A 21,243-nucleotide genomic window follows, 5' to 3' on the forward strand; every position below is an offset into this window, starting at 1 on the left:
AAACCAGGAATGGAAGCTAAGATCGAACGCTTACTTCGTTTCGAGTTGTTCATCCCATTCTGGCTTCACCTGGAACGTAGCCGGTTTTACGTTGATATTGCCGACGGCGACTTGGGACTCACTGTCGCCGTTCAATCAAACGATGATCTCCAGAGGAGTCAATACAAACCATCCAATACACCTACTCCCGCCGCATTTTTAAGCAAGTGACGTGTTCTAGTGAAATGAAGCTACCTCCAGCCATTTGGCTTAAGCTCATGCGAATTGCCAAAGACGATGGCGCATTCGCTCCGATCGACGTCGACTCACTAGATTCCTTTCCTATGGATCTGTGCAGTCGCGTCGTTCCTCGCATAATGAGCACATTTAAAGACACAGAATCATGCCTTTACTTCGAAAATGCAGCTTCAGCCTACTTCAACGACGAATTGGCAGCCAACTTGCTGAACATACTTTCGGCGTTTGATGTATTGACCGATAAAACATCTTTTCCTTCGACCTTTAAGCTTACGCTAGCTTTCATTCGATATCTACTTCATCGTGTCTCCCTATCTTCTTTCGATGTCGACATTCAACGTACCATATTAGTGGACCAGCTTGACGACCTCCGGAGCTACACGTTCAAGAATCTTCCTGACGAACAAATCGCCGCTCTTGCAAATCGTGGAACATGTCGTTCATAGCCCCGTCTTCAAGCTCGGATCTGAATGGACGAGCGCCCAAACATCTTTGTTATCTTTGTTGGGCGTGTATTCAGGGATGGTCGGTGTCCGGATGCCAGGTCGATCTGCAAGGCACAATTTTTGGCCCGCTTTACAACCACTGGTTGAAACCATGATCAATCAGTACGACGCACTATACGATGCTGATACCATTATTCGTGCGCCTTTCGACCACTATGTGTGAAATTTTAGGACTGGGCCATATTTTTATAATCTAAAATTACTTTTTTTCCACTCAGGCATGGTGTGGAAACTGTGTACGACATTTTTATCGATATGCGATGTCTGGAAGTTTTCGGAAACCATTCCCTTCGTCCATCGCTGGTCACTGTTATTAACGGATACGTTGCTGGACTTGCGGCATTGGATACACCGATCGATCTCCAGCGACATTCGGACTACCTTCATGAGCCCGAGAATTTCTTCTTGGCGTGTTGCATTCTAATCACCAACGGGTGGAACGCGTGCGGTGAATCACCCGACATATTTTCACCACCCCGACTATCAGAAGATATCTGTACGGACATAAGGGCACTAGCAAGTCTTCGACCGTCAGATCCTTCTTGGGATCAATGCCTCCGGAAATTGCGCGATTTACTGCATGATGACGGAGGCGAGTTTTTCGTCAAGCAGCAGAAATGGACGATGCATGGGTTCGAACCTCTCAATCCCGAGGCAATCGACGAAGCGAAGAATAATATTCGTTTGGTCCTGGGCGAGCTTGATAAAATATTTTCTGGTTCAGTGAATACGTCCTCGGTGAGTAGTCTTGCAAATTTTTGTTGAGAATCTAATATAACTGGTGGTCTAGACGCACCCACACGGATCGATGGTGTCGCCCGTCTTGAGCCGCATATATCGATATCTGCGGTATCCTCGACGTTGGGAAAAGGACGAAGTGCAAGTGTAAGTATGAATCCTTCATATGACAAGAGACTATCCATGCCACCGCGCTAAGGAGCTAGATCGACCGTGACCTTGAAGCTCTCTCGACCTTATATAATTAGGAGTGCACCACAATAGTTTGGTTCCTAGGAGAGCCGTTTTGAATAGCTTCTACAGATCAATTGAGTAGAATCAGCGCAATTGTTTGTTTGAGATAAAAGATAGCATATGCATAGTTCTTCGATGTTAATTGGGTCTGGAATAGTTTCCTCGCCTGAATAGAATTCAGCAAAACAGACAGCTGTTTTCTTAACCGGCCCTAAAGCTGAGCGATCGCCTTTCCAGTTCGGGTGATACTTTCTTTTGATTTCAACTTCAATCTTCTTCCAGCTACATGTCTTCGTCGGTGGCTGCTTCTGCAATGAAGGAGTAGCGAGCAAGTGAACGGCGTTTCGTACTCCAACTTCTACTTACGACTCCGATGAAGAAACTGGGTCTATTGGTCTTCACAACATAAAGTCTTGATATCAATACTACGAATAAGCACTCGGCGAAGATCTCTGTCGGTCACACCCTTGGTGAATAACAACAATTCAATTTATTTATTCAATAATTTAACTCGATGATCTAGTTCCGAGCAGTATACTTAAGCAATCATAAACAATGAAAGTACCCCATGCACAAGCATCACAGATGGGTTTATGACGCCATGTTTACCATTGATCTTCTTCTAATAACGACAGAATAATTTCTGTGCTCACCTATGCTCCAGGCTCTTCAGTCGGCGCTCGGAACTAGGGCAACCGTTTATCTGATGACGCGACGGTCATGAGTCCCAGGTCCAGTAGACACTCGTGGTTTAGTCTGACAAGCCGTCCTCATTATATACTTAGTTGCGGACTGGTGGCTCCTCTCGTGGTTCGGATTAGAACTGCCTATCTCCGGTAAACCTTACCTGCTTGGTGTGTTTACTCGCGCATAAAGAAAGACTACAATGACCTGGCACTTTTCTTCCGGATTCTCCGTCGAATCAATGTATCTTTGATCTTTCCGAAGAATATCCAAAGGAGTGCGACCACGATATCATCACACGTACAAATGGTCGTTGCATATGGCTGACGGCCCGGGCTTGTCTTATCCACTATAAAGTCAGTGGGGATGAACGAAGCGACAGGTAGTAAAAGATGCGAACTTTTTCCTTCTTTTTCGTCTTCTATCTTCTCTCCCTAGCAGCTGCCGCCGACTGGTATACAGTCGAGTGGGATGCCACGTATGTCAACTACCATCTCATCCGGCCATATTCCAATGATGACTGTTTCCCTCAGCACTTTCACGGCGATGTCGGGTGATATGCTCGTTCCCGACCTGCCGACACCCGGAGGTACCCCCTACGTCTGGCCAGGATTGCAGTCCAACAACGGCGTCCTCCAAGCTGTGCTGGACGGGCGAAGCGGGACATGGTGGATTGGGGACGGGTTCTATGGCACGCCCTCGCTCTCTTGGGGTAACGGATTCAACGTGTATCCCGGAGATACAGTGCATTTTGAGTTTAGTGTTGTGAGTTTAGATGTCTCTCAGAATCCATCTGCATAAACATTGCCTGTGCAGAGCGGGACCGAATGGACGTGCACCCTCTCATCTGGCTCCAATTCGGCGTCGACTGTACTGGACATAACAGGAAACACTATGAATCGGTGCAGTATTTCCTTTTCCGCTTTTCCTTTCTCTCTTTTTCTCATCGCCTCTTCCTTCGTCTAGTGCTATCTTTGCTGTCGAGGTAACTAGTATTATTCTTCCCTTCTTCCTCTCATTCGTTTCGCTCTCAGCTGTACGACGTTGCATTCGATTTCGGCCCGATCGTCTATAGTAACGTCAAGATCACTGCTACAACTGCCGCATCGAGTTGGTGTGGGTCATGGCCGCATCTCGGAAGCTATGTAGGTCGTCTTCTACTACTACTCGGTAGTCATCATGCTCATGTTCGTGGTGCAGCCCTTCACGGTCACAGACGCTACAGCATCTGGAAATACGTGCAGTATTGCGAGTATCGAGCAAGACAGTGCCACATAAACCGAATTTCTATCCAATACAATTTGACTGCCTTCTCTGCAAATCAGGTACATGATAACAATCAAAACAAGCTGAAAGAATCCAAGTACTACAAACGGCACACGACCTACAGATCGTTTGCCGACCCCTACTTCTTGACAGCATACACAAACCCGTCATATCCCCTCCCATTAGCAGTGCCAATTGTAGTTGCTTCTACTTCCTCGTCATCTTTCAAGGCAATAATGAGCTTCTTGATACCAGCGGAAAAATCATTGGGATCATCCAGATTCGCATTCGCGACACGTCCGCCTTGAACAGCATTGTCGACGTACTGTTAAAGCGCTTAAGCCAAGAAAAAAAAAAAGAACAGAAAAATCGGCATACGATAGCCCCTCCTTTACGCAGAAGCCGCTTAGCCTCGATGAAATAGTTCAAGTAATTGTTCTTATCGGCGTCGATGAAGGCAAAGTCGAATTTCGGTTCCGAGTCCATCTTTTGCAGTGAGTCAAGGGCGGGGCCCACGACGACGTCGACTTTAGAGGCTAATCCTGCCCTAGCGATATTCTCTGTCGCGGTCTAGAGAACATACCATGTGAGTTGGGTCTATGACTTCCCTGATACGAGCCTGCTTACCTTAGCATGGTGCTCATTCAGCTCTAAAGTAATGAGCTTCCCGTCATCCGGGAGCGCTCTTGCAAGGTGGATGGTAGAATACCTAGCAAGGATTAAGATGATACCATCAAGGACCAAGATGTAGACCACTGACCCTCCAAGTGTACCCACTTCCAAGATTCTCTTCGCACCAATGGACTTTACCAACAAGTACAATAATTTCCCTTGAGCAGGGCTGACAGAAATGGAAGGCAAGCCGTTTGCCTGGCTGTTCTGGACTGCAGCGTCGAGTATCTCGTCTTTCCGCAACAGGTGGGAGTTATGGAAGTTGTCGGATCGTTCCCAGTCGGCAACGGTCGTGGCGGGCCGTTCTCTGTGGTGGGGTGGTTTTGGCAAAGCATGTCGGTGATCCATTGGATACTGATAACTTGAATGATACTAGTAGAATGTGTTCTGGTGGAGTTGATCCACGAGAGTCCCCTTTATATACCGTCCGTCAAATACCTATCATGTGCTCATTGAACCCAGAATTCGACACTTAGTCAGACTCTTTACGAGTTCCGCAGCTAGCGCGTCGCGGTCTGATAACATTCGATGAGGGCAGCGAAGCCGCGAGTGAATTCTCCACGTAGTGCGTTTTCCATCAAGCCGAAGATCGGCAAAGCAGTTGGTCAGAGATTCATTTTAACTGTAGCTATGTTCAATTATAAGTGTGTAGTTTTCGAAGCTGAGAAGCCGCTGGGGGTCAAGACGAAAATAATACTATGGACCTTGGGGGTACCCATCTTTTGCAACCGCAGCACAATTGTTTGTCATAGAAGGAGACTAGAAAGCAACAGGGTACTGACTGTGTATTGCTAAAAGTCTAAGGAAATGGCGTGCGCCGCTAAAACTTGAATTTGTTACCAGTTGGCCCCAAACTGGGAGACAGGCGCGGCTTATTAGCGCGACTTGGCGAGGGACCCAGGCTAAATATATCACTACTTATCTGATAACCCTTGATCCACGAAGATAACAGGCAAGATCATCGGTTGCAAAGCGCAGCACCCTTTTCCGGCCGTAATACCACGAATACATCGAACTGCCTGCCATAGTATCGTTCCCACCCGTAAAAGTGTTTATGCATCTCTTTCTCCTCGCCAACGCTTGGAAGGATCAGCCCCGTGGATGCACCGTACTAGAACGGATGGGGACGAGAGCACCAGTGCATCGGGTGTTTCAGCTTCATTTGGTTTTTATCCTGTCGTTGGCTGCCCCAGCTTCTGGAAATACATGCAATATCACAAGCATGGCGCAAGAAAGTGCCACGTGAAGCAATTTCCAGGGAATACGATGCAATCACCTCCTGTAATCCATGAACATGATAGTAACTCAGGCAAGCCACGGGAGTCCATGCAGTGTTCCGATGGTCAAGCCGCATCCTGGGCATGCGACTTGCTATTTAAATTTCGGTAATACCAAACTCTACTTCCTGATAGCATACAAAAAAACCGTCGTATCCTTTTTCACCAACAGTACTAATGGTAGTTGCCTCGACCTCATCGTCGCCTTTCAAGGCAGAAATGAGCTTCCTCACGCCAGTAGGAATCTCACTATTATCAGCAGGATTCGCGACGCCCCCACTACGAACAACGTTGTCCACGTACTGTGCTTGTGCTTGAGCGGGGAAAACGAAGAAACGAAGAAATTGACGTACGATAATCCCTCCTTTACGCACAAGCCGTTTAGATTCGATGAAATAGTTCAGGCAATTCGCCCCGTCGGCGTCAAGGAAGGCAAAGTCAAACTTCGGTTCCGAGGGCATTTTTTGAAGTGAGTCAAGGGCGGGGCCGACAATGATTTGAATCTTGGAGGCCACTCCTGCTTTTTTAATATTCTCGGTGGCAACCTAGAAAACATGGTGTGTGACTGGGTCCATGAATTTCAAGAACGAAACCACTTACCTTGGCATATCGCTCTTCCAACTCTAAAGTCGTAACCTTTCCGTCGTCTGGAAGCGCTCTCGCAAAGTGGATAGCGGAATATCTGGCAGAACTTTGAGCGACTCCCTCGAGGACGAAAATATAGACAACCAACCCTCCAAGAGTACCAACTTCCAAGATCCTCTTTGCGCCAATGGACTTGGCCAACAGGTACAAGAATTTTCCTTGAGCAGGGCTGACAGAAATGACTGGCAACCCGTTTGCCTCGCTATTCTGGAGAGCAGCTTCGAGAGTCTCGTCGTTCTGCAACAGGTGGGAGTTATGGTATTTGTCGGATCGCTCCCAGTCGGCGAGGGTGGTGGGAGGGAGGGTCTTGTTGAGTACTGCAGCCATTGGAAGTTCCGAGTTGATGTGTACTGAGTGAAAGTGATCTGTGTACAGGTTATCGCATGATAGTGGCTCTCATATCTAGTTTGTTGGATAGCCATCTAAAGAAAGAACTCAACTCCTAGCCAAGCCCTTCTCGAGTTCGTAAGCTATCTAAGGACGCGCGTCCCGGCTTGAAAATGTATGATGAGGGCTACGCATTGAATAGATTATCATGGAGCGGCGACGAATTTAGCACTGGATGAAGGGATGTCATAGTGCCACGTCTTGTATACTTGCGTCCGGCGTGCCCAAGTGGTACTGTGCCGTGTAATGATGATGTTCGTCGAGACCGAAGACCGAAAACATCCTTGATCGAGAATTCATCTGGAGGAAGCTGCCGGGTCTTCAGACACTAACTCATGTCGAGACCCCAGTATCGACTGGCCCAGCGTAACTAACTGTCCAGATAGGTTGCTTTTATCCGACAATAACCACCAAGATTATTAGTAGGTGATGCGCAGCATGTCCTTTTAGCCGGCTGTAATACCCCCGAAAGTTTATATAAGTATCAGTAGGATTTGGAGATGCACTGTAAATTTGGGGTCCAAGGATCAGATCACGAGAACTATAAGTAGGCGCCTCATAGCTACGAACATGCCGGGAGATTACGCGTACGAACAATTCGCGGGTTTTTTCTCAGCACTGCCGAAGAGACTAGTAATGCCCCGAGAATCAAGATAAACTCGGCTGCAGAGCGTCAAGCTGCAGAGGAAGAAGTTCAGCTTGAGGCTGAAATAGAACTGGCGTATGAATTCGTTGTCCTCGTGCCGGAAGGCGACCTGCGGGATGAAGTAGTCGAACGAGACTTGGGTAAGTATATCAACAAAGAAGCAGCGACAAAGAGATCCTTTATACAAATGAGCCAGAAGGAATGTGAGTAAACAGCGAGCGGAAGGTAGATAAATAATAGAAGTGACCTTCCCCCAGATGTTGCGCTACCTTTCTCTGACAATAGAACCCAAACAGAAACAGGTAGCAATACAAAGATCATCCAGCAGCATCAAGTATCATAGTGGAGTTCAGAGCGGGATATTCGCCGTCTTGCTAGACGAATAGGAAGCTTGAGCGGCCATCAGGTTCGAAGTCTGTTGGAAGTCTAAAACAAGCACGCACTGCACAGCCACTAGCCCGTCGCGTTTCTGTGCACGTGGTCGCCGCCGCCAACGTCACTTACATTCCTACCGTCACCTGGACCCCCAGCTCCCCACCTGGAGCAACAGCGCCTTCCCGTCAGATATCGCATGACCGCTGTAAGTAACCTGTCATCGACATTGCAGGAGGCTGACTTAGGCATCGGACAGACGAGCAATCAAGATTACACCAACATCCCAGAGTCCGATTCAGAAAACGCGGCTCTTAACCCTAACCCGGAACCATGGGCACGACTACGAGATGGAGGAAGCTTGACTGTTCATCCTGATGGACGTTCGTATAACTATTCCTATGGTCCGAAGGGTCTAGCTGGACTGTTTAGCAACCAGTACACGCTTTGGTGTGTGATATTTGCGAGCATTGGAGGCCTGAGTTTCGGGTATGACCAGGGCGTGGTATGTGCCAATGTCTTTGTTATTCTGGGTTTACTAATGTCGGTTAGATTGCTAATGTCCTGGTAATGAAGGACTTTACTGAGCGCTGGCCTATATCGCCCTTCCAGGAGGGTCTTATGAGTTGAGCTTCACGTTCTGTTCCTCGGTTTTGAATCTCACACTTGTTGAAGCGGCTATTCTGGAGCTCGGTGCATTGACTGGTTCTGTGTTATCAGGAATCTTTGCTGGACCGGTGCTCTCGGAGACTTTCGATATTCGTTGCATGCGTGTGTCTATGTTGCAATAGGCTGCCGATTTCTGACTAATACCGTATAGTGTATTTTGCATAGGTTCTGTATTCCAATGCGGCGCTTGGAAACTGTATCATATATTCATTGGACGTGCCGTTGGGGGATTTAGGCGCTGTAGGAGCTTAAGGTCTGCTTGACCTTTCGTCTCTTTGGTGATTGCTAGCTCATTGGTTAAATGTGCAGTATGCTTTCGCCCCTATACATGGCAGAAATCAGTCCTCCGGAGTTGCGTGGATCTCTCATGGCCTTGGAACAGTTTGCCATCGTTTTGGGAGTTGTATGCGGATTTTGGATTGGGTTCTTCACACGTTCCAGTAGGCTTTTATTCATCGCCGCCTTCGCCCTCACTAACGTACATGGCGTATCCCAGTACCCAGCTCAGCATCTTGGCGCAGTACCATTAGGTATTCAGATCGTTCCTGGGATCATCTTATGTGTTCGGATGTCTATTCCTTCCTGCATCACCTCGCTTGTTAGTTCTTCAGGGCAGGTACGAAGAAGCTTTAGCCAGTTTGGCGAAGCTGAGACGGCGAACACCCATAGAAGCCAAGAGGGATCCTTTGATTCAGGTAACAAGCGTCGTTCTCTTCTTGATCAGCTAATATAATTATTGTTCTAGATCGAACTTTTAGAGATGCGCGTTGAAGCTACCCTCCTCCAGCGGATATCTCCCAATGCTGACGACTTGAAACCTCATGGAAACCTCGGAGAGCTTGGATCCTGGGGAGCGCTCTTCACAAAGAAGTACCGAGCACGTACAGCTGTTGGCGTGCTCATGATGGTATTTCAGCGTAAGTCTGAACATCTTGTCTGTGAGATAGCTGAAACGAGAATCATTCCAGAATGGAGCGGCATCAACGCATTACTGTATTATGGTCCGATTCTTGTCAAGAGTATTGGACTATCGGGAGAAAAAGTCACATTGTTAGTTTCCGGAGGCATTGGCGTTGTTCAATTCTTCGCAGTCATACCCGCCATCTCACAGATTGATCGAATCGGTATGTATCCAAGAGGCTCCCATTCTTTCTCACTGCTGATATAGTTCAGGGAGGAAATCCCTGTTGAGAGGTGCGTTGCGCGCGGGGTGCTGTTAAGTAACTAGTAGCTCAATTTTAGTTAGGCGGAGGCGCAGTAATGGCATGTTCGCACTTTGCCATTGCCATTTTGGTCAGTTTTGTTCTCTCGATTTATCTATAACAGTTAACTCTGCTTCAGATCCTTCTGTATGGCGCGGATTGGTCGTCGCATTCCATTGCAGCTTGGCTTGCGGTAGCGTAAGTCTCCGCCACTGTACGACCTTGCTCCCACCTCACCGTTACCAGGTGTATTTGTACGTTTACTGCGTCCTACGGTGTCTCCTTCGGTCCCATCGGATGGGTGCTTCCAAGCGAAGTCTTCCCGCTGTCTATACGGAGTAAAGGCGTCGCGCTGTCCACGGCCTCGAACTGGACCAACAACTGTCAGTTGCTTACCCGATACTCCGCGTTTGGCTCGCTGACAATTGTACGTAGTCCTTATCGGGCTGGTGACACCGGTACTTGTGGAGTATTCTGCTGCGTAAATGCTGACCTTGCTTTGCGACGCATATATGCTGACGTTTTGATTACACTAGCAGGACATTTATGATCTTCTCGACTGCGTGTTTTCTTGCTTACTTGTGGGCGACATATAGCGTTCCTGAGACGGCGAATGTATCGTTGGAGGAGATTGATGCTGTCTTCGGCACGTCATCAGGACAGGACGATGAATTAGTTCGACAACAGGTCGGTTTACCTTTTACTATGGGAAATGTTCAATGCTCATGATGGTTTAAGATGAGGTGGGATTACGTGAAATTATTAGAGATTTTGCGGATACGTGAGGCTTCTGTTTTATGTTCTAGATATATTGTAGCGTAACAGTTGTATAATTTGGTTGTTAATGTGAATATTTTGTTCATATAATTCAGCTATACATGATGAAACCATCCTTCAATGCATGGTCATCAACCTTTCACTCCCACCTTCACTGTCAAGCTAGCAATGCGGTTGTTGTCGCCGGCATTGATCGACTGGGAGGTTTAATCGAGTGAACACTTACAGTATAAGAAAAGCTGAGCACAAGCGAAGCTGAGACCATGCGGCCTATGACTCGGACGCATAGCTCGTTTAGCCGTGGTTGCTTCAATAGCCTATAATGGGAGAGTACACGATCACGCTTGGAGCCTTACAGTCCGGCTGTCACTATCGCACCCAGTCGCTCCGAGACACGGGAGAAGGAGCCATCATCAAAAACCGAGTCTTCTGCATCACAGGTTGTGATGGGAAAGTGTCAATGTTACAATTTCTTCAACATACAAACATACATTCGCGTTTGATGATTAAGTTACATTCGTGGTAGGGTTTCCATCTAAAAGTTGTGTCCATAGTTGTCGTAATTTGCAGCCTTATGATATGGGGAAAGGCAAGCGCATTCCTTGGGAGGGGCTGTTGTACATGGAGGGAGGGAGCTGCGGTATCGGGGCCGGGGGAAGGGACATGTGCACGACTACCGGTCCCGACGATGACGTCGTAGGCTGGAGGTTCTGGGCGTATGGTACAGGACCCGACGCCGACACGGAGTGACCTTGGCTACGTCGCGAATCAATGTTACCCCGCGTTATGCTGTTGTATCTACGGTAGACATTGATTAACGTTTATATCGAAAACAGCTGGACTAGAAAAGGTTACCTATTCTTGGCCGAGAGACCTGTTCTCCCTGGGAAATACGTTTTGACGATTTTTGTCCAGACTTTGCCGTGCTCACTGACGGCCTTTAGGAGGAGAGCATCCTGAGGTATCGAAGGTAAGCGACGTCAAGATGTCAAGTTTAATTGACTTACCCCTTCCGGTGTCCAAGTAGTCCTGTCGATCGCGGGATTCAAGGTATCTGTCCAGCGCTTTGCACACTCTGAATAAGCAAGCTTTCAGTCAGGACTTCAACGCCACATAACAAAAATTCGACAAACGGTCGCTATTCCTGCTCTGCACCATCGCGGCCACCATCGACCACCTGTGGGACGCGACAAGGGGGGGAAAAATTCAATGTCATGAAGAAGAAACATAAGCATAAAGTCTGTTTACCTCGTGCCGCACTGCTCGATCGCTTTGACGAGTCTCGCGTCCTCTTCCGGAGACCATCCACCCTTGACGACGTCCGAGGCCATTTTGGCGAACCAGCGTTTGCGGCAGTCTTTGTTTGTTCGGTCCGGGACATGTTTGGCGATCGCGTACCACTTGGATGGGCTCGCGCTGTCGGGGTCCTCTAGCGAACAATTGTTTAGGGCCGGAGTACCGCTTCGAATGAGGGCAGCAGCGTACCTTTCTTAACGGCCTCGCGAAGGAGACGGTCCTCTTCTTCTGTCCAGGACCGCCTCTCTCGAGTAGCGGAACCCTTTTGCATGATTGAGGGCTGGTATTTATAAGATGAATCTTGAAAAATGGGTGATGATGGGAGTACCTTCAGGGTCCTCTTGTTTTCGCGCTGGGTTGTTAGCGCCAGGACCAAACAAATCCGGTTACTTGTTGTTTTCCGGACCCGAGCGGGCCTTGAAACGCTCACTTTCTCTTTTCTGCTTTGTCGTATCTTGGGGCCGTATGGTATCATCAGGTTTGTTTTGGTTATTTCTGACGTGGTTCTTTGATTAGACGCTCCATTTTCCCAGGAAGATCCGAACCTTGATGATCTTCCCACATGTCTTTGCTAGGCTCTGGTCGTTGGGTTCGTCGTACAATGCTTAATTGACAGGCACGATCTTCTAATGTGGCGTCACCAAGCATACTGTACTAAATTCATGCTGTGGTGCTCGCTCCCTAATCCAATACGAGCAGGTGCCTCGGCGTTGCTAATCTGGAGGCCAGGGGGTCACACGTATTGATGATTCTGATTTTGAACTTCGAATTACATGTTAGGCCCGATGCATCGGGGCATTGCAAACTTAAGTATTGAAGTTAAGGATCCTGGCCCCATCGAAACCCATTAGCATCTGCCTTGTATGAAGGAGCCTACGCAATGCGCCGTCGCTTAAATATAGTTAAATAAATAGGCGGAGAAAATCAGGGCGAAAGCCAGGCACAGTGTATTGGGGTTGTGATTAGATAGATAACGGTGGCCGACCATCACAACATTGCGGTAGTAATGCGAAAGATGTTCGAAGGTATGTACCATACGGCGCCAAATGACCTCGCCAATGCCCTCACCTGGAGGGACCCAGGCGAGAAAAAAAGGGCGCGGGTATCTGTAAAGAAAATTCTATGGACGCGAAATAGGAGGGATGCTGATGATGCGTGTTGATACAGTTGAGGTCGAAAAGCGAGAGTGATATAAAAAGAGCGGACGAAGAGAATCTATAGGCTGAATCGACTACCATTGTCGTGTTTTTCCAAGACAGCGCTCCCCCGGTGCCACATGTCAATGAAGAAGTCTGAAACTTTCTTTTGTTCGAAGGGAGTTGGGTAATTAATAGCGAGCTCCGCATCACTCGGTGGACCCTTGTGGCGATTGAAGGGTTTTCGAAATATATAGTGCTGGGCGGTAGCAAGCATTGGTCTGTGGAGACTGTCAAACCAGGCAGTATGATATGACGGAGAAACAGACGTACGTTGCTACCAGAGACGCTATCAAAATTATTCGTGTCGATAATGTGGGGTGATAGCCGTTAGTCATTATGTCCTGTCAACGACTGTTACACTAGGACATAAATCTGAAAGTGGCGTACGTACTGCCAGATGAGCCGTGTTGCGGTCAAACAAGTAGCGAAGTCCACGACTCATGCCGTCTTGCTTGTTAATTATAAGGTCGACGCCCAAAGGCATTAGGAACATCCCGACAGACGCACATCCAAAAAGCTAAAAGACGGCAACGAATTAGTACAATAGAATCGAATCAATTGCAACAAACGTACCAAAGGAGGCCTCTGCTTCCATATCATCGATAGCCCCGCAAGTATGGGAAACACGATAACGATCGCCCAGTTGACATGGAGCGAGCTCCCGCCTAGCAACCCTTCCTTCAACAACACAATTCTGATGCCAAACGACAGGCCACCATTGAGGACGATAAGGATGATCCCCCCAAGGCGTGCAAACTCGAATGCACCCAAACAAAAGCCCAGGAAGATAAAACCAAGAATGATTGACGTGAGCACGATGTCAGACAAGCCGTCATTGTTGATGCTGTTTATGATAGCGGCCCAGGCTTGAGTCAGAGTAACGTCAGTTACAAGCTCGTGCGACGGACTACACGACTCACATAAAACCCCTGCTGAAAGGCCTATACCGGCGCCGGTCGTGAGTCTCCATCCTCTGATCCCAGCAAACGACATGGGCACGCCGATCAGGAGGCAACACCCTATCCACAGCATTGCTGGGGGAGAGAACTTTGCCCCTGCCCCATCAGTCGCTTCTCCCTGGGCGATTATGTCCTGAGTAGACGAATCGACCACTTGAACCGTCCCAGATGAATTCGAGACGATGGCTTTCCGAGGGAGTAAAACTGGAGCGGGCGCGACATAAGCATGAACATAAGAGAACTGGCATAGAATGAGCCACAGGAGGAGAAGCAGGTTTTGTGCGCGGACCGCCGCCGCCATGAATTAACGAGTGTGGGGTGAGACAGTCAGCTTAGAGCTTCGAGTCTCTAAAGATACAGCCGGGGAGGGAATCTCGACGGGTATAGGGAAAAACTCCCTAGCAAGGAATCGTGGTGGTATAAGTGGTGAATGAAGATTGATGAAGACGTATTCTGCGCGACCACATTATGAAATAGAGAACGACGACAAGAATTTCCATTGCCGCGACCCGAAATAGATCGCGTAGCGACGAACTGATTCCGGTGTTGAGGATAAGGAAATAGGACTGCGCTCGTAGTGTGGCAACCACGGGAAAGTTCCTGATTTGGGGTATGAGCGGTGACGGGAGTTGGTCGGTGTAACGATGGTTTTCGAGCGCCTTTGAGCTTGGCGGAAAAAGTTGCAAGTCGCTTGCGAGCCATCGTAGAACTGCGATAGACGTTTCCTATGGTCGTCCTCAGACCATGATGACATCCGGCCGATTGGACGCTACATTATTGACGCAGTAAGTACATAAGAAACGGACCAACCATATGGATACGCACAGCAAACTCTCCGTCATGTACCCAGTCATTCTTAATCTTGCAGGTTGCATACCATTGAAAAGCTTGACATTTTTCATAACACTCGAGCATTACATCACCATGTAAACACAAAGCCAGAGCGCTCGACTCATGCGTGGCGCCGATATCTTCGGCCAACGAACATAACTGTCGAAACAAGTACTGGAATTCGGGACCGGTACATCAAGGGAGTGTAAAATAGTAGTGGATACCTGGCTCGACAGGCGTACGTTATCGAAGATAAGCCTATCACAAAAAACCAATCAGCGTAAGATCTCAAACGGAGATTTCAGAAAAAAAAAGGAAACATCAGTTGCAAACTACGGATGATCTCACAGCACACTCTTCTCCGGGAAAGCTCCATACATCGCCCGAACCCACAGGTGTATGCACGGAACCACACGCTAACAAGGATTGGTCTTTGCCTTGAGCGCTGATATCCTGCAAGGAAATATACCATCCCAGAACTAGTGAAACCACATCTAGTGACCACTCGAAGCAGAGGAGACCTGCATCTGCACGAGCTCGGCTGAAGGGAATGGCTGAATGTAAGACTCTGCCTTTACTAGCAGGTCATGAATCTCTAGACCATGCCAGCCAATAGCGAAAAAAGAGTCTGAAATGTTGGTCTAGCCTTTACAATACACTTCTGCAAACTCGCAAAGAAAAGTGTATTGGGAATTCAGACACGAATGGGGTTCGGGCAAGCGAAAGCTAACGTAGGTTCTTTCCACGGAGGCGGCGAGAGGCTCGACCCTTTTACTAAAGCATCATGAAGAGGAGCAGGAAGTGAAATGCGCACCTTAAGTCCTTTGTTGGTGGATGAACGGTCGAAAGGAATCGGGGTTTCCCAAAATGGAACTCAGTCAACACTCGATGGCGTGGGAAATTTGTTTTTAGCTCACGCTCGAGCCAGTCAGCCCTGCGCGAACCATTGGAGATGACGGAAAAACGTATGGCGTAAGGCTGTTCCGTAGCACTCAAATCTATTTTCATCTTGGTTGCTGCGATACATAAGAGGCGCATGAGGAGAAATTGACGTTAACATACCTTCGGTGACCGGTCATTGAGAGTATAAGCATCTAAAAAATTTTCAGCAGATAGCAATCCTGCGCCCCGCAGCGCGGAATCTTCGCATTCGATTGTGGTATTTGAGACGAGCGCCTTGAATAATTTCGGGACGGGCCATCTTATAAGCGGCGTCGACTTCATCGTCATCCGATTCTTCCGAACTTTCTGTTTCATCTTCCGAGTCATCATTGCTGTCCCGTTCATCCTCGGAATCGCTCTCTTCGTCGTCGTCGTTATGATCTTCTTGTGTAGTTGAGCCGACGTGGGCGGAATTATCGTCTTGGTTGCCCCCGGAAAAACCTTTATCTTCGATGCAGGACACGTTTACTTCGTCCTCGTCTTCGTCATCTTTCTTTTCGACCATGCGCAGTACGATCGCCTCAGATGGCCGCCTACTTCTTTCGATAACATCGAAGATCTCATCCAAACACTCTTCATGCGCGTAAATGTCTAACACCGCAAGATTCTTCGATGCTGCGATGAAAAGGCTGAAGTTTGAGACGCATGAAGACACGGTCAATGTCCGCAGAGCGGGAGACTTTTCCAGGAAAGCGATAAACGTATCAATGGGGAGAACCGGGGTGTATATAGTGAGCGAAGTCAGATTGGGAAGAGAGAATGTTTCGAATATTTTATTGAGCGGCTGTAGACGAGGTTTGGGAAGTGTGATTGTGAGAGAGACGAGAAGCGGGATATGTGCGTTATCGGGTGAGGCACTGCGGAGTGGATTTTGAATTACTATGTGGTTTAGCTTGGGAAACACAGAGCCGATGGAGCATATATCCGCGACTGAACAGTCCACAAAATCAAGTCGGCTGATGCTCCTCGCAGAACTCGCCAAAGCGAGCGAAATCATGTCCCAGTATGTGGGTCTTGTTACTGTGAGGTGGGACAGGTCGGGATAAAAAAGGATGAAAAGCCCAAGTCCTGGGACCAGTGTGATGCTTTGGATGTTTGAGGAGTGTGGAGTGAATAGAAGGTTGAAAGCCGCAATGAACGTGATTCTGGATCTCTTGAGGTCAGTTATTAGAGACACACGGCGATGCTCGCACTGATGGAGCAGAGTGCGCAGGAAGTCGAGGAATAAGTCGTCTTCTGGACCGGGAATGCTTGATGCGCATACAAGTCTGATGTTGAGCGGGGCTTGGCCTGCATGGGCGAGATACGTGCAGAGAAGACGTTTCGCGGGAAGAGGGCGCTTATGGACGTTGGCGCCATGAATTGTGATCATAGACCAGAGCTTAGGCATTGAAATGACAATGTTACGCCATACAGAGCAGATCTGCGAGAGATAGAGAGCGGTGGGCTCAATGAGATGAGTGTGGTTCATGGCGACGCTAAAAGTGCAGCACTGGACGAAAATTTCTGACAAAATTTCGAGCGGAATGTTGCATATAGGGCTTTTGTGCTGGACCTGCTGCTGAGAGCGCGCGCAGGGTTGTATTCGAGAGAGGCTGATTTCTGGATCATCGTGGTGAACGAGATTTTTGAAGACAGATTCGGTGAAGACGTCGACCAGGCTGTCAATTCTTTGCGCGTAATTCATCTGCAGTAAAGAAAACGTTATCCACGTAAGAACAGCTGGATATATGCGAACCTTTCAGGTACTAGATGGGGGCAGGATGTGGTAACAGGTCAAGGAGACGCGACGCGATTATTTGCTTGTGCTTGCTATGTGCCACTTGTCCCGGCCCGTTCGGTTGGCGGACCGATGGAATTTTGTAATTTTTCTTCACAGGACGAGCCCATGCTGAACTGTATCCGTGTAATTCGATACGGTAGTACCCACGATCTATTACAGCTCGCAACTTCGCACCCAGCTGGATAACATAAGTAATTCAATTCACATAGTCAGTACTATTTATTATTCGTACAAAATACATCGATGCAGGGATGGGTTTTCGCATATTCGTTAGTATATCACAAGAAAGCAACAAGAAAAATAGCGCAAAACAAGGATCAAAAAGTCATGAAAATGCAGGTCTGTGGCGATATGTATAGATGCATGATGCGAATAAGAATGAAATGCAGAATCGATCACCACATACGCGTCCCAGCCATGGCGCGGTAATTCACCATGGGTTGGAAGTATCCCGGATGCGGTCCGTAGAAGTACGGCCGTATCTGTGGATACGCATATGCTTGGGGGTTAAACATGGGATAAGGGTAGCCAGACCGGGTGGGAAGGGGGTATAGAGGGGCAGGCAAGGAAGACGAGCGCGAGGACGTTGAAGAGAACGAGGAGACTGATGATCCACCTCGCTTATGTGTCTTTGGCGGCTGCCTTGACCTCTTTCCCCATTGGCTCTGCTTGGAAGAAGACTCCTTCACAGGCGGTTTGGGATCTCGAGGCGGACTAGCACTCTCGAGTTCTATCCAGCCCGCCGACGTCGCTGCCGGCGCCACGGAGGATTGACGCTTAGGTTCAATCCACCCTTCAGTTGTCGACGTCTTGTCCGGTACTGCCGAGCGACACCGGCGCGTAAGAGCGTCGAAGAGATCCTTCTTCCTCTGAACCTTGTCCTTTTCCCCAAAGCCAATCCAACCCTCGTCATCCTCCAGTACTCGGCGCTTGGGCATCTTGACGACGAATGCATCGTCGTCAGAGTCTGGCGACTTGCGCTCGTCTGGAGCGAAAGGTGCGAAGACGATGTTGGCCTTCCCTTCGTAAGATCCGATGATGTTCCGAATCTCTTCCTCTATTTCGTCCCTTTCATCCTCCTCATCCACCCCCATATAGAAACCCTGTTCGTCCTTGGTAATCTTGATCTTGTGGTTCTGTGAAGGAACGGGGTACACAAAGGTAGGAACAAACGAGTTAGCCGAAGCATTCAGCTTGCTCGCGGGGGTATTTGGTGCGGAAGTAGATGCGGCAGAAGAGCTGGACACTGATGAGGTGGACGCTGATGGGCATGGTGATGGGGTACCACGGGACGAGGCGGAGGATGACGCGGCATACGTTGGAATGTCTCCAAAGAGATCTGTAATGAGCTCGTTCCATCTCCCTTTATTCATACCGTCACAGTGACATAGATCAGACACCGAAGTTGTTTTGCTGCTCTGCGAGTAGTAAAAACCAACATCGGCCTCGTACCGGTCAAGAGCACCGAGAGCACCCTGAACACCGGGCAGGGAACAACTGAGGGACAGATCCGTGTCTTCATGGGTGACAGGTGGGTCATCGACAGCGAGTGGTGGGAGAACTGCGACCTTCTTCCTTGCCGTAGGGGAAGGGGCCCATGAAACTGACGTATACGAGGTCCTCCACCAGTCATCACCGTCAATAATTTGCCACTGGTCATCCTCCATCGTCATCCTTTCATCGCCATCGTCCATAGCGGCTGGAACGTAGCGGGTAAGTTGTGCGCTGACTCGATGTGAGAAAGAGGATTCACCACGGGATCGATGCGAGTCGACTGGCCCACAACGATGACAAAGGTCTTTTGTACAAGCCAGATGATCACAGATGGGGCAGATAGAGAAACTTTGTCGTTACAGCTAGAAGGACATGCGTGGGCAGAGTAGAAGGGTAAGGACAACAAAGGCAAGTCCCTTCTTCTGTCACTCGGCTCACGTTTTTCGTGACCTTCGGATCTCCATCTGCTCCATCTCCATCATGATCACCCTCCTTTTGCATCGTGCTCAACGTACTGAACGATGCCGGGCGTCGCGGACAGGGACGACGGCTGACGACGACTGACCTGGAACTTGTGGTCATCGGCTACCGAGCACCTTCACGGAGCAGCCTTCCACGAAGAAACTGATGGACGAGGCACCCGCTCGTACGTATAGCTCATGCTGTGCTCGTCGTGCTTGGTGACGAGGAAATGCATGAAATGATAGTTGTCGTATGTGGTGATGGTGGTTAGCGAAGGAGATGCGCAGTGGGTTCCATGGCTGTTTACTATTTCTCCGTTGTTTACACAAACTACAGCTATATGCATTGCTCGACACTGCAACACACGACCATCAGCTGGCGCGTTTGGTCGATATCTGGAACGCTGGGAGTGCCGTGACAGCTAGGTGAGGCCTTTCCATATTTGCCCTGCCGCAGTTTGGCCTAGTTTTTGGAACTGAAGAGTATATAAAGAATGCTATCACAGCAGCTGTACACTTAGCACGCTCTTGGCTTATACATGTCTGCCGTATCCCGGACTTCTTATGGCCCAAGATTCGTCTGTGCTTTTACCCTGTGCTGCGTCAAGTAGCGGCAAAACTGCGACGGTACAGGCTTGACCTTTACTCTATAGTTATCCGGCAACTAGAACGTCCTGGGAATGGCAAGGTCCTCCCGCTTAATTCTAATCTTTTGTGTGCAGAGTGCCTTGATTGTGGCGATTAATGTGGAGGCAGATGTATGTATGCGCTTTACAGCATTTCTATTCTAATATTGACCTATGTCAACGCTCTAGGCAAACCCTGGATTTCTTAAAATTGCTACATCGGTTCATTCACTCGTGCTCCTCGTTCATCCATCTCTTGGTGTCCCAACCGTGGCAGCATAAATACTCATTGATTCGTTTACATCGCTCTAAACATATCATGATCCAAAGATTTGAGTCCGAAGGCATGAGGAGCCCCCTACAGCCTTCGGCCTGATCCTTGGTGGCGTAGGAAGAAAGCATCACAGGAACAACTTGAACTCCGAGTCGACCGCTCATCAATCTTCGAAGCTTCATCGACAGAGGACTACCAATGGCGCTCCCACTCGACTTTTGGCCCACTTCACAAGTCGTGGCGAGCATACTCGCGTTTATCGCATCGCTCGCTGGATTATCAGCCAGTTCTATTCATACTCGGTGTTTGGTTCGAAGACAGCACGTTTTTATCCTCGAGGTTCCGTTTTGTAATAGGGACGGGGGCTTTTCAGGCGATGAGAAAATCAAGCCCTTTTCATCTGCACCACTTTCGAGTGACCATGAACTCATGGACTCAGCCATGGATGTGGTATGTTTTATCTTCTTCTAGTAATGTTGCCAGTTTCATGACGTGTACACATCTCCACATTCAGAAGTGCTTGTTGTACTATTGCAAAATAGACGTCATCGACCTAGGGCAAAACGTAGGGCCGTTATCTATCGAGGTTCTACAATGCAATGAATGCTTTCATGTTGCTCTCACTAGATTAGCGATCTCAACCTAGACAAGTTCCGATGTCCTGGATTTAAAGAAGCGAACGGCATTGGTGACGCTTGTGCCAGGCGCACAGCCAGTCGTTGGCGATACCGTGGCAGAAATGTGCGGCCCTTAAAGCTTGGAAGCGTACGTTTGTTCTTCCACCCTTCCTTCATGTATCATATTTGTCTTAACTATATTGGACTGTCATTGAAGTCGGTGGTATGGCATTCCTTTATGCAGGCGTAATCGTAAGACCAGATAGAAAGCCGCTAATCAATGCGCAAGAACAGTTTCATTGCCGATCCAATACACGAGCGTACTGAAGCCATGTGTACAATACTTCTGAACAAAAATCCCCATCCTTTTCGAACTGACCGATATCTGCGCATCAAAATCTGGGGGTGCAACTGACTTGTCCCGGCTACCGAACGCGTAGTAGCATTTG

At 48.6% G+C, this 21,243-nt stretch overlaps 12 protein-coding genes across 12 annotated transcripts; 5 read left to right on the plus strand and 7 right to left on the minus strand.

Annotated features, from left to right (window-relative positions):
• Nucleotides 1–9: 9 nt before the first annotated feature.
• EV420DRAFT_1587037 (uncharacterized protein) lies at nt 10–540 on the plus strand (the record flags this gene model as incomplete). The annotated part of the gene is made up of 2 exons (XM_060474830.1): nt 10–157; nt 208–540. Coding segments are annotated over 2 exons (481 nt in total), but the record flags the coding sequence as incomplete, so codon positions are not given.
• On the plus strand, nt 441–1,632 carry EV420DRAFT_1666853 (uncharacterized protein; the record flags this gene model as incomplete). The annotated part of the gene is made up of 3 exons (XM_060478991.1): nt 441–902; nt 962–1,481; nt 1,534–1,632. The coding sequence occupies exons 1-3, from the start codon at nt 760–762 to the stop codon at nt 1,630–1,632; spliced, it is 762 nt and encodes a 253-aa protein (XP_060322758.1). The 5' UTR covers nt 441–759.
• Nucleotides 1,633–2,515: 883 nt separating this feature from the next.
• Nucleotides 2,516–3,891, plus strand: EV420DRAFT_155537 (uncharacterized protein). Its single transcript, XM_060473642.1, has 6 exons — nt 2,516–2,877; nt 2,933–3,164; nt 3,216–3,301; nt 3,366–3,384; nt 3,434–3,544; nt 3,600–3,891. The coding sequence occupies exons 1-6, from the start codon at nt 2,792–2,794 to the stop codon at nt 3,675–3,677; spliced, it is 612 nt and encodes a 203-aa protein (XP_060322759.1). The 5' UTR covers nt 2,516–2,791; the 3' UTR covers nt 3,678–3,891.
• Nucleotides 3,805–4,685, minus strand: EV420DRAFT_1280339 (O-methyltransferase family 3 protein; the record flags this gene model as incomplete). The annotated part of the gene is made up of 4 exons (XM_060468202.1): nt 3,805–3,990; nt 4,044–4,235; nt 4,293–4,374; nt 4,426–4,685. The coding sequence occupies 4 exons, from the start codon at nt 4,683–4,685 to the stop codon at nt 3,805–3,807; spliced, it is 720 nt and encodes a 239-aa protein (XP_060322760.1).
• A 985-nt stretch (nt 4,686–5,670) lies between these two features.
• Nucleotides 5,671–6,947, minus strand: EV420DRAFT_1342519 (O-methyltransferase family 3 protein). Its single transcript, XM_060468944.1, has 3 exons — nt 6,348–6,947; nt 6,215–6,296; nt 5,671–6,159 (listed from the first exon to the last, which is right to left on the minus strand). The coding sequence occupies exons 1-3, from the start codon at nt 6,584–6,586 to the stop codon at nt 5,713–5,715; spliced, it is 768 nt and encodes a 255-aa protein (XP_060322761.1). The 5' UTR covers nt 6,587–6,947; the 3' UTR covers nt 5,671–5,712.
• Nucleotides 6,948–7,725, minus strand: EV420DRAFT_1587056 (uncharacterized protein). The gene is made up of 2 exons (XM_060474831.1): nt 7,217–7,725; nt 6,948–7,151 (listed from the first exon to the last, which is right to left on the minus strand). The coding sequence occupies exon 1, from the start codon at nt 7,611–7,613 to the stop codon at nt 7,341–7,343; it is 273 nt and encodes a 90-aa protein (XP_060322762.1). The 5' UTR covers nt 7,614–7,725; the 3' UTR covers nt 6,948–7,151; nt 7,217–7,340.
• A 71-nt stretch (nt 7,726–7,796) lies between these two features.
• On the plus strand, nt 7,797–10,418 carry EV420DRAFT_1587062 (MFS monosaccharide transporter). Its single transcript, XM_060474832.1, has 18 exons — nt 7,797–7,872; nt 7,924–8,169; nt 8,217–8,289; nt 8,340–8,376; nt 8,414–8,437; nt 8,485–8,586; nt 8,643–8,773; nt 8,837–8,893; nt 8,937–9,028; nt 9,079–9,250; nt 9,302–9,457; nt 9,507–9,527; nt 9,580–9,626; nt 9,733–9,737; nt 9,782–9,918; nt 9,971–10,016; nt 10,075–10,222; nt 10,279–10,418. Exons 1-18 carry the CDS (start codon nt 7,864–7,866, stop codon nt 10,318–10,320), a joined length of 1,545 nt encoding a protein of 514 aa, XP_060322763.1. The 5' UTR covers nt 7,797–7,863; the 3' UTR covers nt 10,321–10,418.
• Nucleotides 10,419–10,630: 212 nt separating this feature from the next.
• On the minus strand, nt 10,631–12,030 carry EV420DRAFT_1587070 (Homeodomain-like protein). Its single transcript, XM_060474833.1, has 7 exons — nt 11,937–12,030; nt 11,798–11,888; nt 11,561–11,741; nt 11,446–11,489; nt 11,320–11,387; nt 11,168–11,268; nt 10,631–11,110 (listed from the first exon to the last, which is right to left on the minus strand). Exons 2-7 carry the CDS (start codon nt 11,877–11,879, stop codon nt 10,885–10,887), a joined length of 702 nt encoding a protein of 233 aa, XP_060322764.1. The 5' UTR covers nt 11,880–11,888; nt 11,937–12,030; the 3' UTR covers nt 10,631–10,884.
• Nucleotides 12,031–12,453: 423 nt separating this feature from the next.
• On the minus strand, nt 12,454–14,149 carry EV420DRAFT_155640 (uncharacterized protein). Its single transcript, XM_060473666.1, has 5 exons — nt 13,728–14,149; nt 13,381–13,673; nt 13,199–13,324; nt 13,078–13,148; nt 12,454–13,025 (listed from the first exon to the last, which is right to left on the minus strand). Exons 1-5 carry the CDS (start codon nt 14,065–14,067, stop codon nt 12,824–12,826), a joined length of 1,032 nt encoding a protein of 343 aa, XP_060322765.1. The 5' UTR covers nt 14,068–14,149; the 3' UTR covers nt 12,454–12,823.
• Nucleotides 14,150–15,358: 1,209 nt separating this feature from the next.
• On the minus strand, nt 15,359–17,312 carry EV420DRAFT_155713 (uncharacterized protein). Its single transcript, XM_060473689.1, has 3 exons — nt 17,278–17,312; nt 15,660–17,226; nt 15,359–15,605 (listed from the first exon to the last, which is right to left on the minus strand). Exon 2 carries the CDS (start codon nt 17,224–17,226, stop codon nt 15,703–15,705), a length of 1,524 nt encoding a protein of 507 aa, XP_060322766.1. The 5' UTR covers nt 17,278–17,312; the 3' UTR covers nt 15,359–15,605; nt 15,660–15,702.
• Nucleotides 17,313–17,717: 405 nt separating this feature from the next.
• EV420DRAFT_1486901 (uncharacterized protein) lies at nt 17,718–19,016 on the minus strand (the record flags this gene model as incomplete). Its single annotated transcript, XM_060470457.1, has 1 exon — nt 17,718–19,016. One exon carries the CDS (start codon nt 19,014–19,016, stop codon nt 17,718–17,720), a length of 1,299 nt encoding a protein of 432 aa, XP_060322767.1.
• Nucleotides 19,017–20,149: 1,133 nt separating this feature from the next.
• Nucleotides 20,150–20,947, plus strand: EV420DRAFT_155850 (uncharacterized protein). Its single transcript, XM_060473741.1, has 2 exons — nt 20,150–20,627; nt 20,692–20,947. The coding sequence occupies exons 1-2, from the start codon at nt 20,376–20,378 to the stop codon at nt 20,821–20,823; spliced, it is 384 nt and encodes a 127-aa protein (XP_060322768.1). The 5' UTR covers nt 20,150–20,375; the 3' UTR covers nt 20,824–20,947.
• Nucleotides 20,948–21,243: the final 296 nt, after the last annotated feature.

Source organism: Desarmillaria tabescens (genome assembly GCF_030435595.1).
Source record: "Desarmillaria tabescens strain CCBAS 213 chromosome Unknown EV420scaffold_103, whole genome shotgun sequence".
In the NCBI taxonomy this organism is placed as follows: Eukaryota; Fungi; Basidiomycota; class Agaricomycetes; order Agaricales; family Physalacriaceae; genus Desarmillaria; species Desarmillaria tabescens.